This window comes from Cuculus canorus, chromosome 3 (genome assembly GCF_017976375.1).
Source record: "Cuculus canorus isolate bCucCan1 chromosome 3, bCucCan1.pri, whole genome shotgun sequence".
Classification (NCBI taxonomy): domain Eukaryota; kingdom Metazoa; phylum Chordata; class Aves; order Cuculiformes; family Cuculidae; genus Cuculus; species Cuculus canorus.
The window spans coordinates 108,653,459-108,668,365 of record NC_071403.1 but is presented as its reverse complement, the minus strand read 5'-3'; the positions used below and the strand labels follow the sequence as shown (position 1 = coordinate 108,668,365).

At 45.2% G+C, this 14,907-nt stretch overlaps 1 protein-coding gene and 1 long non-coding RNA gene across 10 annotated transcripts in view; both read right to left on the bottom strand.

Annotated features, from left to right (window-relative positions):
- Positions 1–5,624, bottom strand: part of LTBP1 (latent transforming growth factor beta binding protein 1) — a 199,514-nt gene extending 193,890 nt beyond the window's left edge. For 2 of the 5 annotated variants that reach the window (XM_054061703.1, XM_054061707.1), the window contains exons 1-2: positions 4,915–5,619; positions 4,440–4,510 (exon numbers count right to left, since the gene is read on the bottom strand). In XM_054061703.1, the coding sequence (XP_053917678.1) occupies positions 4,440–4,510; positions 4,915–5,324 (481 nt within the window). In that variant the 5' untranslated portion in view covers positions 5,325–5,619. Of the gene's footprint in view, positions 1–4,439; positions 4,511–4,914 lie in introns of all 5 variants that reach the window. The other 3 variants (XM_054061706.1, XM_054061705.1, XM_054061708.1) reach the window with 3 other exon arrangements.
- A 3,805-nt stretch (positions 5,625–9,429) lies between these two features.
- LOC128851893 (uncharacterized) overlaps positions 9,430–14,907 on the bottom strand; it is a 32,210-nt gene continuing 26,732 nt past the window's right edge. For 4 of the 5 annotated variants that reach the window (XR_008449422.1, XR_008449425.1, XR_008449423.1 and 1 more), the window contains one exon: positions 9,430–14,159. This is a non-coding gene — a long non-coding RNA (uncharacterized LOC128851893). The remainder of the gene's footprint in view (positions 14,160–14,907) is intronic. The other variant, XR_008449424.1, reaches the window with a different exon arrangement.

Genomic DNA, 14,907 nt, shown 5'->3' with positions numbered 1-14,907 from the left:
TGACCAAATTTCAAAGAATCCAGTCCAGTTCCAACTCCAGAATCCTCACCTTATGCCCATGCATGGAACAGACACATTTACACACACAACAACTTCAGCTAATAAAGACATAAAATCCTTTTTCTCTTAATTGACAGCCATAGGGTATGTGGGCTCTGCATCTACACAGACAATAATTCCTCTCCCTATATGAGACTTATGCTAAATATAAGCCCGCAAAATCCACTTCCTCACCTGTTTGCCCTATGAACTTCTCTTACAACAAGGAGCTTACACTTCAGTATTCTGTTAAAAGCCAACTCTCTCCTTCCTACTAGCATTTGTTAGTTCTCATTGTTAAGCCAGTGAAAGTTAGAATTCCTCCAGGCAATGCTGTTCTTGAAACCATCCAGCATTGGGAACACTCACTAATAACTAATATTGGTACTCCAGACAAAATGTATTATTATACACTTTGGACGGGGTTTACTATTGCAATAAGGTGGTTCTTTGGGGGTTGTTTTTTTATTCTGCATAAACAGGTAATTTCTTTCTTGACTTCCCAATATGAAAAACAGCTCCTTGTAATCATTAAGAAAAAGCAAACAAAACCAGGACAAACAGAAGAGAAAACCTGTAGGAAGTAGTATTAAGTAATAGAAATTTAGCAGCAAATAGCAAAGTAGAAGACAACAGGTTTCAACAGGATAAACATGCAATTGAGAGGCAGGAACTCCTAATTTCCAGCTTAGGCCTTCCAGACAGTTGTTATAACTTGTCCAAGGCCACATTTAACCTATGGCTTTATTTCCATAAGTGAAATAAATAATAAAACCCCCACACTCTAAGTTATAATTGCCTTATAGCCACGTCATAGAACTAATTAATGTTTGTATAATGCTCTGGTTATGCAACATGTACTAACAAAACATTAGTCTACAGCCTTGGCGGTATCTTACTATTGCACTTGAACAGATTATAACCTATGATAACTATGGCTGGAAGACAGTCTTTGTCATAATGCTTTTCACATGCTTATAACTTTCGAAGTTCTCTGTTGCTGTGGTTGAATTTTCCCCATCTTTATCTTTATCTTTACCCAAATGTGGGTGTTTGGAATACTTCATAAAGGTTGGGTTTGACTGTTAGACACCATTCTCCCTGTGTAAAGCAATTCTGAATACTTCTAATGCTGGGCGTTATGATTTCATCTTTTTAATTAGAATGATGCAGTTCTTCATAAGCAAAGTCACACAAAGTTTGAAAAAGAAGTTCTTAAGATAATAATTTACAATGTAAAGCTGAAATAAAAGGCACAGTTATGTGCCTAAAATTGGATACAGTAAGCTCTCTCATACAGGTAGATCACAGGAAAACAGCAGCTCACCTTCTAAGAACAGACCGTCAGGCTTCCAAAAGAACACAAATATTGTAAACACAACAGGCAGTTCAGCTTCAAACTAAAATACAGAAAAAGACCTTGAAAAGTCCACTCTCTTCCTCCACACAGATGCTGCCCTCTGACCTGCACAGAAACATTTCAAATGCCCCCTGTTGCTGCTACAAAGGGAAATGTGATGCAGCTGCCACTGCTGTCATGCAGATTGCCACTCACCTGGGGTGGAAGTCACCCAGGGAACGGCAGCCTCAGCCATAGTCACTTGCTTGAGAAAACAGGGCTAGCAAACACCAGCAAGCAAGACAAAGGCAAGCGGAAGATTAACACAGCCTGGGCTGCAAGACCAAACCTTCTTCCTTTAACCTCTCTTTCTGTGGGTTTCAGGGAGGCTTACTCACAGGTGCAGCAGAGCAGAAACACGTGCTGCTTGTTCCAGCCCAGGATTACACCTGAGCTAATAAGCCTCCCTGATCAGCCCTGGCTCTCAGCATTCTGGTTCTGGAAGCACGATGCAGACAAATGGAAGTTGGCTCTGGAAAGAGCACCGTGCAAAAGAATAAACTGGCCCTAGAGACCATAATAGCTTATTAAAGTGATACTGAGCCTGAGCTAATAAACCCGGACAGATCCAAACTGACTGCATAAAGTCAGCTCAGGTGTGCCTGCATCTGTGGCATAATTAATCCACAACTGAAATAATCCACTCAAAAAGAACTAAGAGTACGCTATCAGAATTTATAATTTTTTTTCCCCAGAAAAAATGAAGGGGTTAACTTTTGTTCAGTGATAGGGTTTCTGTTCTTTTGAAAGGAACATTGGGAGGTTCAAGAAAAGGAGGTATCTGGCTTTTATGACTGTGAGACTAATCTTCCATAGCTAAATCAAGTCAATGCTATCTCACAGTTTGCCTAAGTTACAAAACAGATAACTTCAGTACATTTAAAGCTTGCCAAGAGAAGCGTAAAAGTGAGAAGACCCTAGCCAAGTGTATTACAGCAGTGCTAGGAAGTATCTGAGTAACATCAGAGCAGTCAGCAGGAATAATTAATGCTAAGGAGAGACGAATATCAGAGACACAAAATGAAAAAGAAAGATCAAAGAGAAACCCCCACACACCACCTCTCTTAACCCTTTCTCTGCTATTCCATTCCTTCAACAACCATATGAATGAATCAAGTAATTAATGTTTTTAAATGAAATTCTACACAGCTATCCCATAAGAATACAATTGTCTGACTTAATCCTCACTGAACACACTAAAACAGAAGGGAATTTAAAAAAGAGAAGACAAAAATAGAGAGAACAGTTGAACTCTAATGGGAGAAGTCAAAAAGATAAAACTGAAACAACAAAGCAAAGAAAACTATTTAATTTAAAACAAAAGTTAAACAGGATGTTGTCTGGAAATTAAAGTTACTAGAAGATAGAGAAAGAACCCAAAAGAGGAAACCTGTTTGGGTTTATGTTAAAAATAGTGAGAATAAAATTGGTTGACAATAGCACTGCAGTTAAAATACAATTTTTTACTTAATCTCCTGAGATTAGGAGGGTGGGGGTTTTTTTCCACTATGATTAGTCTTTGAGCTAAGGCAGGTGTTTATTAAGCTCTGCAGTTAGCCTCAAAATACCACTGTAAGCTGAAGGAAATCATTCTAGGACTTCAAACATGTTAAGTAAAAAAGGTGACTAACCTAACACAGCAGCATGTATTCTAAGCTGCAAATGTTAGTTTTGAAGGCTATGTTAAAACACAGGTTTGAACTGGTCAGGGAAATGTGAAGTTTTGTGTTTAACAGCCTACTGTAATAAAGTCTTAGCTTCTTGGCAACAGCTCCATGCAGGTCAAAGGTACTTGACCTTACTGAGGATTACAAATGTGATTGCTACCTATTGTGAAAAATCCCACATAGGGACACATGCCTCAGAGTTTGCATCTTTAAAGCATTGTTTGCTCCAACTCTCTGAGAGAGAGGTCTGTCCTTCTCAACTAAAGTCATGTTTCAAAATCTGCCAAACCGATCCGCCAAACCTCACTGATACCTAAAGGGGTTTCCTGAAGAGGTATGTCATTCCAGTCTTCCATGGCAACATCACTCCAGTTCAGCCATTCACAGTCATCCTGAATCCCACTTAAATTAGCAGAGATATTTCCTTTCACATTAGAAAGGACAACCAGAGTACAATAGCATTGGCTCAACTGGTGTTATTTGAGGCATATAGTTTGTTTCTAGATATCCTAGTAAAGCTCTATGTGAGTTTCTTCAGACCCACTTCTTTTGCCTCATTCAGCACTTCAGAAATTCCATGCCCTACACATGGCATTGTCATGTGGGCTGCCAGTGAAGGGACAGCATGGGTAGATGGCATTTCCTTGCTCCCCGCTGGTCCACTTGTGCTCCTCTGGCAGGTTCTTCATCTTTTTAAGCCTCTCTGTTAAAAAAACCCACTAACATGCAAGCATTTATGTGTGGGAGCTTTTCCACAAAAAAACAACCTCCACAAAGCTCTCTTCCAAAAATGTTGCTAACTGTGCTGAGAACATAAGAGGCACATGCTGCTCATAGAATCATAGAATAGTTTGGGTTGGAAGGGACCTTAAAGATGATCTGGCTCCACCCCCCCTGCCATGGGCAGGGACATCCCACCAGACCAGGCTGCCCAAGGCCCCATCCAACCTGGCCTTGAACACCTCCAGGGATGGGGCATCCACAGCTTCCCATGGCAACCTGTGCCAGTGCCCCACCACCCTCATGGGGAAGAAATTCTTCCTTATGTCTAGTCTAAATCTGCCCCTCTCGGTGATGGTTTATACCCATCACCCCTAGTCCTATCACTACAATCCTTCGTGAACTGAAAGTTAGCAAGGAGAGATTTAGGGATGAAAAGCGAGACCGGCGCACACCCTGAGGCCGTGGGACAAGGGCTCCAGCTGCGCCCCCCGGGCTGGCAGCTCAGCGCTTTGCCCGCAGCACCCACCACCCGCCAGACGCCCCCGGGTCCCCCCCTGCTGGCGGCACCGGCACCCCCCGCACAGCCCTCCGTGCCCCGCACGGCTACTCACGTTTGATGCACCTCTGGGAGCCCGTGGCCTTGCTCCAGCCGTGGCAGCACTGTCCCCCGCAGACATTGACCCTGCGGGAACAGCAGTGAGCGACAAGAGCCGGGCGGGACCCCGCACCCCCGGCCCCGCTCCCCATCCATCCCCCCGCCGGGCGGCGGGGCGGGCGCTGCGCAGGGGAGGGAAAAGGCGGGAAGAATTAAACCTCCCGAAGGGCGTGCGAGGAACCTCCTCGCCCGGCACCGGCTGGAAAAGCGAAACGGTGGCTCCCGGAGAGGGACGGGGACGCCCGCAGCACGCTCGGCGCGGGGACCGAGAGGAAGGGCGGCCGCGGGGGGTCCCATCCCGGGCTCCCGCAGGGATGTGCCCGCAGGGAGCACCGAGAGCCGCCGTGCCCCGAGGGGAGGCGACAGCGGCCGCGACGGAGATGCTGGAGGCTGCGTGCAGCATCCCCGGCGCGCAGGGGAGCGAGCCTTACCCCGGCGGCTGGTGCTTCTGCCGGAGGGACGGGCTGGAGCCGTTGCCGTGGGGGCTCGGCGGAGGCGGCTTGTGCCGCGGGACGAAGCGTGCCGGCTTGGCGAAGGAAGAAGCGGCGGAGCTGGGGTGCAGCTGCCCCGCGGGGGCCAGGCGGAGCTGGGCGCCCGGCTTGCTGGTGCGCCGGGTGCGCTCGGGGCTGCCGCTGTACCGCGCATTCAGCTGCAGGTTAACCGTGCGCTGCTCCCGCTGCTCCCCGAGCCGCTGGTGCCGGCTGCCCGAGGAGCCCCCGCGGCCGGGCTGCAGCACGTACGTGATCCTCCTCAGCCTGCCCTTCTCGGAGGCAGCCAGCGCCGGTGACAAAAGCGCGCAGGCAGCGAGGAGGAGGAGGAAGCCCCATCCGATCCGAGCCATTTCCACGCAGCGGGAGCCCCCGCCGGCCGGCGAGCTCCCCCGGTGCGAGGGTTGGAGCCTCCCGTGCAAGGGTGGGACCCCCCGGTGCGAGGGTTTTCCTCTCCCTGCAGAAGGACGCGTGTCCGTGCGACCCGCTCCCTGCGTGCGGATCCTTCGCTGCCCCCCAACCTGCTCTGGGGGGTGGTGAACAAGGGGAAAAAAAATACCTCAGGTTCTCCCCGCCCGCCCCCCAAAACTGTTAGAAAAGTTCAGCAAACACGTCTCCCCCCGGAGCAGGAAAACATCGTTGGCAGAAAGGAAGCGGCGGGTGCGAGCCGGAGCGGGGAGGGAGGAGGAGGAGCAGCAGGGAAGGGTGTTCGCTGGAGGGGGGGGTCGCAATGGAAAGCAGATGTTTCGGTCGCTGGAGCTGCCGGGGGTCTGCGGGCGGGGGTAAGAAGAAACGCTCCTTAAGCCGGGCTGAAAAGGAAAAAAAAAATACTCCCTTTTTTTTTTTTTTTTTTACGAGTTTCTGCCGGAGTGAGTGTGTGCGGGAGGGGAGGGGGCAGCCCCGGTGCCGGCCCCGCGCAGCCAATCTGGGGCCGCCGTGACGTCAGGGCGCGGGGGGCCGGGGATGGGGATGGAGGGAGCGGGGGGTCCCGGCTCCGGGGGGGCGCTCGGAGCCTGCCACGGACCCCGCGCCGCTCGGCGAGCCTAAACAGCGCCTCTTCGACCTGGGGGGTGCGAACCTGTGGCGCGGGAGCGCAGCCGTCCCGCACCCTCGGCGGGACCTGCCTGCCCTTCTGCTGTAATGGGTGCGCGCATCCGTCTGGGTCCTGCGGTGATGGCACGTGGCTTTAAATCCCCAAAAGAACGAACTCAATGAAAGCACTTATGTACGTTAAAGGTATCACAGAATCACAGAATCACCAGGTTGGAAAAGATCTCTTGGATCATCGAGTCCAACCATTCCTATCTGCCACTAAACCACGTCCCTGAGCACCTCGTCCACCTGTCTTTTAAACACCTCCAGGGACGGGGACTCCACCCCCTCCCTGGGCAGCCTCTGCCGGTGACCAATGACCCTTTCTGTGAAAGTTTTTTCCTGATGTCCAGTCTGAACCTCCCCTGGTGCAGCTTGAGGCCATTCCCCCTTGTCCTGTCCCCTGTCACTTGGGAGAAGAGGCCAGCACAAACTGCTCCCAGCAGCAATCCTAGCAGGTTTAGGAGGAACCGTATTCTTTCTTGTTTTTCTTTCATGTTTGTAATGCATATTTGTGTGTATTCCTAAAAAACAAATACAAACCACAGCTGTACACTTGGAATTGGTACATAAACAAAACTGCCCACCTTTTTCTCCAGTGTATATTAACCGATGTCATCCTTTAGCATCGTAAATAAAGAAAAAAAAATAATGTTCACAAAATGCCTCAAAGGCTACATCTTTTAAAATACTCAGCGGCTGATGTGACTGAGTTCTTTCCAAGAAACTTCGCACACAATCAAACAGTTTGCAAATCCAATAGGTTGGAATCCAGGTCTTCCTCCCTAGGTTCTCCTCTGCTTTTTTCCAGAGCTTTAAGGACACTGACCCTGGCTCCAAATTGATGAGATTTTGTTCTTAAATGCTCTTGGCACAGCTATGCAGCCGGCATGAGGAGCAGGAGGGTTTTACATTGACAGGATTCCAGGCAAGAGCTAGTGCTAGGAGCACAACGGTCCCTTCCTCCTTAGTTCTCATCTATTTAAAACTGCTCAAAAATAAATAGATGTCTTAAATAGATAAGAGTTTGATGCTTTCTACAGTCACAGTGTAAGGGAGCCACAATGACGTTAAAACTTCTGCTCCTATGCCTCCAGTGCTCTGAATTGAAACCCAGTGTTTGAAAAGAAAACGCCACTAGCACTGGGTGCTTCCCAACCCAAAGCAGGTTAAACTAGAATGAAACTCTGTGGTGGTTCAGAAAAAAAGAAAACAAACCCAAAAACTGAAAGCAGCTCCAGCTTGAAGATAACTAAGAAGTTAACTGTGAGACCGCTGCCTCTTCCCTTAGCAAACATATACATCTGTTGTTTTTATAAGTTGGAAGATATTCCCAGCAACTCAATTGTTCAGCCTTCTGCAGGCTAGTTATTGTCAATCCTGAGTATATGAAATGTTTTTACAGTATTTAGGGAACAAAAAATACCCTGGAAGCAGAAAGGTGGGGTGAGGACTGAGTAAGCAGAGAGAAGCTGATGTGGTACTCAGGACTGTTGCTGTGCACAGGACCGCTGTCCTTCAGAAGTTTTCCAGAATGAGATCACAGCTACGTGTGTGGCTGGGTTTGTTGAACAGAGGGCAAAAACTACATCATTCCACAGCAGAAGCCAGTTGCTTTTGAGAAATGTGGGGTTTAAGTCATGTCAAGCAGGGGGCAAGTGTGGTGTATTACTGGCTACCGTACAACAAATGCCAAGGGACCTCTACGGAAATATATCCACAAAGGTGGACGCATTGCATAACATGATCTAGGTTCAAAAACATTCTTGAAAAAAATGTTAAGTATTAGCTGAGATTAATTGGTTGAGGTCAAGCACTCCTCACAAGTTTATATGGCAGATCTGACTTTCGGTGTTCTCTTTTTTTCCTTTGACAAGGAAACCCACACATTTCTTCTCTGTTTTTCTGTTTTGGGGACTTTTTTCCCCTTCTTTACACCTCACCCCCTCCTGACCCCCCTCGCCCCTCCAAAAAAAATATATATATTGGGAAGGTTCTGAACGTCAGGCACCTAGTTTAGCTGCAGTTATATGATAGGTTGGCTGCAGAAGTTTTAACAGCTAAGAGAGAACTTCAGTGAACCACCACTCCAGTCTAAAGCTCAGCTCAAAATTTCTTCACACAGGGTCACTGCTTCCAAAGGACAAAAAGCACACCTGTCCAGCACCAAACAGCTCAATGCTGGCCTTTCAAAAACGAGCCAAGGGGCTGCTAAAGTTCCTGAGAATCCTCTGGTAAATGGTATCACTGCTCATAAGAAACCTCTGGCTGCTTCCCCAGCTCCTGTGGAAAAGGCACCAAGCGAGTTTGCCGTTAAAAGCACGGATCAGTATCTCACACCACTTACCAGGCACACCGATCTCGTAAAGAACTGGGAAAGCAATGCACGCTGCTTCTGTTCCTTTTCTCCATGGTTTGGTACTAAAGGGTGAACACAGTGAAACATACAGAAAAGTTCTTAGTCTGTACACCTCCCACCAGAGGGGCGGCCCTCTGGGTGCTCTGCTGCAAGGGTGTAGCTGAGGCTGAGAACGGCAGAACTGGCTGGAAGATTGGGAGCAGGACAAATGCAAGCAGCAGAATTGCTTCAAGGGTTAAAGGCTTTATGGGCAGCAAAGAAGCCAGTCTGAGAGTGTGAATATCTGCAACAAGAAGCAAAATAGCATTATTCAAACCAAAATTAAAGCAAGAACTAAATTGCTGTATGTGTTTTTCTTCACGTCCTGTTACTTTGGACAGCCTCATGAATTGAGTGAGGAAGGGCAATTGGTTTTGAGCTGTCAAAGTTCACAGCACTCAGACCTCCACAGTTCTTTTTCAGCAAATGAAGGAGACAGGACTGTGGCCCCGTGTCTCATGGAGGATGTGTCTGGTGCATAAACTCACATGGCAAAGCAGGGACCTTCACAGGATGCTTCAGAGAAGATATACATTATGTTGAGGGCGAAGTCATCTGAACGCAGGTGATCGCTCAGCCTTCCTTATGCAGCATACTGCCACAGTATCTCCCTGTGACCCAATGTCCAGGTTGGCCAGACGGCAAATCGAATGATCAGCAATGCCCAATGTGTCGGGCTACATTCTTGTGGAGCAGCAGGCAGCAAGCCTTAGCCTGCAAGGGCAGATAGATTGGCAGCTCACAGTTAACATGTAAGTTTGATAAGATTGAATGCTGTGTTCAGCCCCAATTTTGGCTACAGAAGAGCACTTTTAATAAGTTTCAATAATATTACTCCAAACTTCTGAGCTAAAGAAGGGAAAGCAGTCTCTATAATTTCTTGTAAGCTGAGAATTGGCTGGAGACCTGTATCTGCTGTTTCCCTTTTCCATACAACACAAGTATCTGCAAAAAAAAACCCTTGTATTTTGCAGGTTAAAATATACCTTTAGCCACAACTTTGTACAGGTAACATGACTAATTTAGAAGGTATTTCTTTTGAACAAAGGAAAACAGCTTAGTCTCATTGTCATCAGAGTAGGGAAAATACATAACTGGCCTTTATTTTGTCACTAAAGTATATAGCACGCGTGCCTGAATACATATATGAAATAGATTTGCAAAGTAAGACCATGTCAATGTAATTTCTACGTGGTATTTTTTGAACAGAACTGTACCTTCCAACCACAACTGTTGTTTGTTCCTTCAGGCAGAAACTGTAATTATCTACAGTTTGTAACTAATATCCTGAGGCCTCAACCGTTCCTGAGTGTTACCACAGTATAAATATCATTAATAATGTTTCACAAAAAGACAAGCCCTGATGTGTGAGGCTTGGAAGGAAGTGGCTTAGCTTTTTCAAACCCATTCGCTAATGTTGTCCCTCCTTTGTGACTTGAGGATTCATAATGGTCAACCCTGGCATGTCTCAGTGTTTCCAGATTCACACTACATTACCTTGGGTAAACAATCTTCTGCCTCCCCCTCCTTGGGTTTACTACCATGAATGCATCTTTGTAGCACCTTCCTCAGTACCAACTCTGAAAGAAATCATCATTTCCCAATGCATGTTACTGCCACTGTGGTCAGGGCTCTGTTGCGTTAAGCACTGAATCATACCGTTTTTTCTGACTGAGATTCACACAGTCCTGAAGCAGACTAGCTTTTCAGGGACAAAGGAACTTTTATGATGAGACTTAGAGCTTGGACTCGACATGAATTCCTGTCTTGGAGCAATACGGGTCCTGTGTGGCACTCGGCATCTGAAATAGATTAGCGCGCAGATAGTCCAGAGCTACAAGTCTGGATTGGAAAAGAAGACAGACTAATGATAGCTGGAGTAGCGGTCATTACTCCTCCTTGGACTACTACCAAAAGAGATTGCCATAAGGACTTTTTTTTTTCTGCATTAGTCACACTGAAAGTTGGATCCATTTCGCAAAAGTCTAATGCCAGTCTATCACTGTTGACCACCACCATACCCAACAAAATACATGCTCAAGGCAAGTAGGAGTTGGCTTCTTTTCAAGTTGCTGACATAACTGTCATAGTAAAAGAAGCTGTGTGGATTTGCATAGTCTTGAATTCCATTTTCCTGAACTAGCAGAATTTTTTACTAGAATATTTGGCAGTTTCACAGTTATCCTCACATACACGAAATAACTGATTCAGAAATACAAGATTTTTTTTCAAGATATGAAAATTTCCACACAGTGCTGTTGCAATTTTTCTTCCCCTCAAGGAAATAAATATATCTTGCCTACAAAACAGTTAAAATATCCATTGAACTTTTTAATTACACTATTCCTTGTAATTGTTTGCTTCTTTGTACAATCCTGTGTACACTGAAAACAAACAAACTGTAGAGGAAAGTAGGTGGAAAGGACCACAAAAATGAGAAAACACAATTATTTCACTTTACCTTAGACATGTTTAAACTAACACATTCTTCACAAAAGCAAAGTAAATATTACAACTAATATTTGAAAACTCTTGCAGCATGGCTATGTCATATGCCAAGAATACTAACCTCTACAAAAGTAAATTTCAGCGGTGGTTCCTGATTTTTCACTATTATACACTATGCTGCTCAGACCTATGAAAGCTGAAAGAAAAAAACATCCATGTAAAATAAAGCCTTGCTTGACTTGAATTAGCATCAAAGAACGTCTTAAAGATTTCATAATTATACATAATCCAGGCAGACCAGCCCACCAGCGTAAGTGGAAGAGAAGCAGACGGAAGTGGTGTGAGACTATAGAAAGAAGAGCCACGGCTTACGGGAACACCAGCCATGATTACTCTTGCAGCATTTAATAACCTGAAAGGTAATGTTTTCATCCTCTTGTCTGTACTTGGTCTTCTCCTCTGACAGTCTAGGATGATGCTGGGTGGGTAGCTTAGGTCTCTGCTGTCTGCTTTTGCTGTGCTCTCCATGTCACAAAGAGCAAAACTCAGCCCTGCTTAGACTTCAATGCTAGGAACTAATGCCAAAGCTTGATTGTCAGGGTAAACAATTGTTTAAAGACCAGATGGGCACACAGAGCAGCAGATCCTGGCTCTCGGGAGTAGGCAGGAAAAAAAAAGGCAGAATACTACTTCTAATGATGTATTTGGGGCAGCTTCCAGCCACATCAATGTTAGAGTTTGGGAGTATGTGTATAGGTCCATTGTCTGCTGCTCTTTCAAGGTCTGCGGTGGAAGGCGATGAAATGAAAATTACAAGCTTTTTTTTTTCTTTTAAAGTAGGTAGGGAGAAAAATGCTGGGCTTTCATTTCCATCACCTTTTCTTCAGGACCAAAAGGTGTCTGCAGAGAAATTTAATGTCAGTCTGCAGCGTGTCTGTCTGTGTTTAGCATCAGAATGCTTGAATGCTCACCCTGGCCGGAGCAAGGAGCAAGAGGGCTTCTGAGTGTCCCCTCCACCCTCAGTTATCATGTGAGTCTGTGAGGAGGTGTGGCATTATGCCTAACAAGCAGCCTCGGGTGGGAATAGGTACAGCTTGTGCCCATTTGGGGTGAGACAGAAACCAGTTTCAAGAAAGTAAGCCTGCAGGGCAATGATGTACAAGGCTTCCTGGTGTAGATTGCAGGTGGTAAGGAGCTTGAGGACTGGAAGAGCTAGGACATGCCAGAAGGGATGAAGCAGACCCCACAAAAACATGACACAGGCACAGTCTGAACTGATCTTGCCACCAGGCAGGCTGTAACATAAGAGGACCATAGACAGCCTTACCTGTATTTTAGAGAACAGAAATTCAGTCTGGCCTTATAGCAAAGGGGCTTAGCCAAGAAGGGCCTGGTAGCAGCTGACAACAGCAGATAATTAAAACATGGTTTGTAACCAGGAAAATAAAAATGTGCTGCTTTCAAAGTAGATGAACTGTAGCTGTCCCAAAAAGCCTGCGAGATCCTGAGCAAAACAGGCATGTGGAGGTCAGAAGAAGGCAGTGATTTGATTTGTCCTTATCCCGTCTAGCTTCACATCTGATTCCTAGTCAAGGGCTTTTTTTCTGAGTATGCCCAGCAGTAGTTCAGATGTTGTTGCATTCCTGTGCAAAGAGACAGCATCAAGAAGCCCTGCTTCAGAGTTGTCTTCAAGGAGAAAAGAATGAAGGAAGGACCCACCCAGCAGTTCTGAGCAAGGCCTGTGATCCTAAATTGTGTGCAATGGACCACAATTCTCCACAAAGGGGTGGAGCAGGGGCATAAACTGGTAGATATGCTGTGTTTCTCAAGGGCATCAATCTCAGTGAGCTGAAATCAATGGAAAGACTTCCTACTAACTTTCCTGGGTTGAAGCTTGTGTATAGATTATGCTAGAGTATTTTGTGCAATGGCTTTAACCTGCCCCAGAGTCTGTGACATCACCCGATCCCTTTTTCTTTTCCTGTTGGTTAGAGTCAATTTTGCAGTGTTCACCTGTTGGACTCAGGACACGGAGCCTAAAAAAAGGATGATTATGAAAATTATTAATTTTTACCCTCCCTTAACAACTGTGTTTAAAATAATTCTCCATAATTGTTTTAAGCTTGCCGTCATAGTTTACCATTTTTCCCCAAAGCAGCAGCAGATGAGTCTAAACCGTGCATGGCTTGTGGTGTGTCTGCAGCATGCCTGTGACATCGTCCTGCTCTCAGACATTCTCGTGACGGCCAGCCAGTGAGTCACGCAACCACAGCTCCTCATTGCAGGCAAAGGGAGCCCACCTGAGGGGCAGCCTTTCATTCCTTCCTTCGTTCAGGCACTCACTCACTTTTCCCAGTGGGGCTCCAGTCTGCGGCATAGGCGGTGTCTCCGCACAGGCGTGCTGATTGTCTCTTTAGAAGCCTTTTGCACACAAAAGCAGACCCTCCTGCTCCGTATCTGCAGGCTGATTTATTAGAATAGACAGATTTGCAAGGCAATATAATATTGCATGCAGCAGATAGGAACAGCAAGCACTGAGTCTTTTAGCTACACATATTTATATTCCTATCTGGAAATAATCTGAAGATGTGCCTCAGTACTAAACAGTCTGTCTGTGCATTAGATTCTTGTTTGAATCATGTGTAGTTGGTGTGTAAAGAGTAGAGCCTTTATCTATCCAGACTAGGGTCATCCAGGAAAGCAAGCATTTGTAGCAAGATGTTTCAGCTCACGTATCCCTTTTTTTTTTCTCTCATTTTACTTGTGTTGACTTTTAGCCAGCAGCACACAGAAAATCCAGAAAATTGTCTAGATTCAGGATCCAAGTGTAGATGAATTTGCTAGCTTTGTTTGTATTAAAGCTTAACATTTTCAGGGGAAAAAAACCCAGATCTCTATCCTTTTCTTTCAAAATAAGCATAGCATTTTCAAGGACCACAGATTTGACTTCTCAGAGTATGTACAGTCTTAAATTGAAAAGATGTCATCTGAAGACAAAAAGATTGATTTTCCTCAATACAGAAGCTTTCTGTCTATTCCTATTTAAAGCACATCAATGGCCATCTCTGACATAAGATCAAGTAATTCCCATACTACTTCTAAGCTGAATTCATCTGTGTTTTCCCTCATTTTCTGTGGGACTGTAGCCATGGCTGACAAGGATCGGGATTCTTCTCCAGGACAGTGAGTTTGATGATTTCCAGCAAGGTCCCTTGCAGGAGTTTTTCAAGCAGAGTTGATTTAAAGGCAACTGCAATTACAAAAATTAGAAATTATGACTACCAATTATTTAAATTGAGAGAAACCCTCTCCAGCTGAGAGGATCTGAACAAAGGCCATATGTAAGTCCTTAACATTGACTGGCAAAAACACCAGTGGGTTTTTTGAGTGTTTGCCAGTTTTACGTAAGATAAACTATATAAAGTCCTCAGGGTCCGCAGAAGTCTCATACGATTCTTTACAGTTCAGTTCATCAAATACTGGTCTTTTCAACTTTAGTGTTTCATTATTTAAAGCAGATTTTGCAAGCTACAATCATACAGTTATTCAGTCTTCTCTTGTCATCTATATCTTATGTATTTTTCCAAGTCCAGAATGGATCTCTACTAAATGATTTAGCTCTGCGCAAAGATATGGCTGATAAATTGAACTTTCACTCCTACTACTAGTTATTATGTTTTAATAGTTTTAAAATCAGGTGGTTTTTTCCTTCTGGAAGAACTTAAGATTTTTTTTTATTGCAGAGAAGATGTAGGTGATTTGACAACACAATTAGGTAGAACAAACTCTTTTTATAAAACTACACAAGTAGTTAGTTAGTCTGAACAAAAGATTCACAACAGCACTTTAAATATTTCCTTATAACTTGATGTAGGGTTTGTATTAAGAAAAAAAGGAAGATCCATATTCATAGCTCATGTATTGAAAATGTTTGTTTAGAATCTGCATCCAAAGCTCATCTCATCTCTCTTCCTCTCTGTGATCTTCAAGTTTTCCGG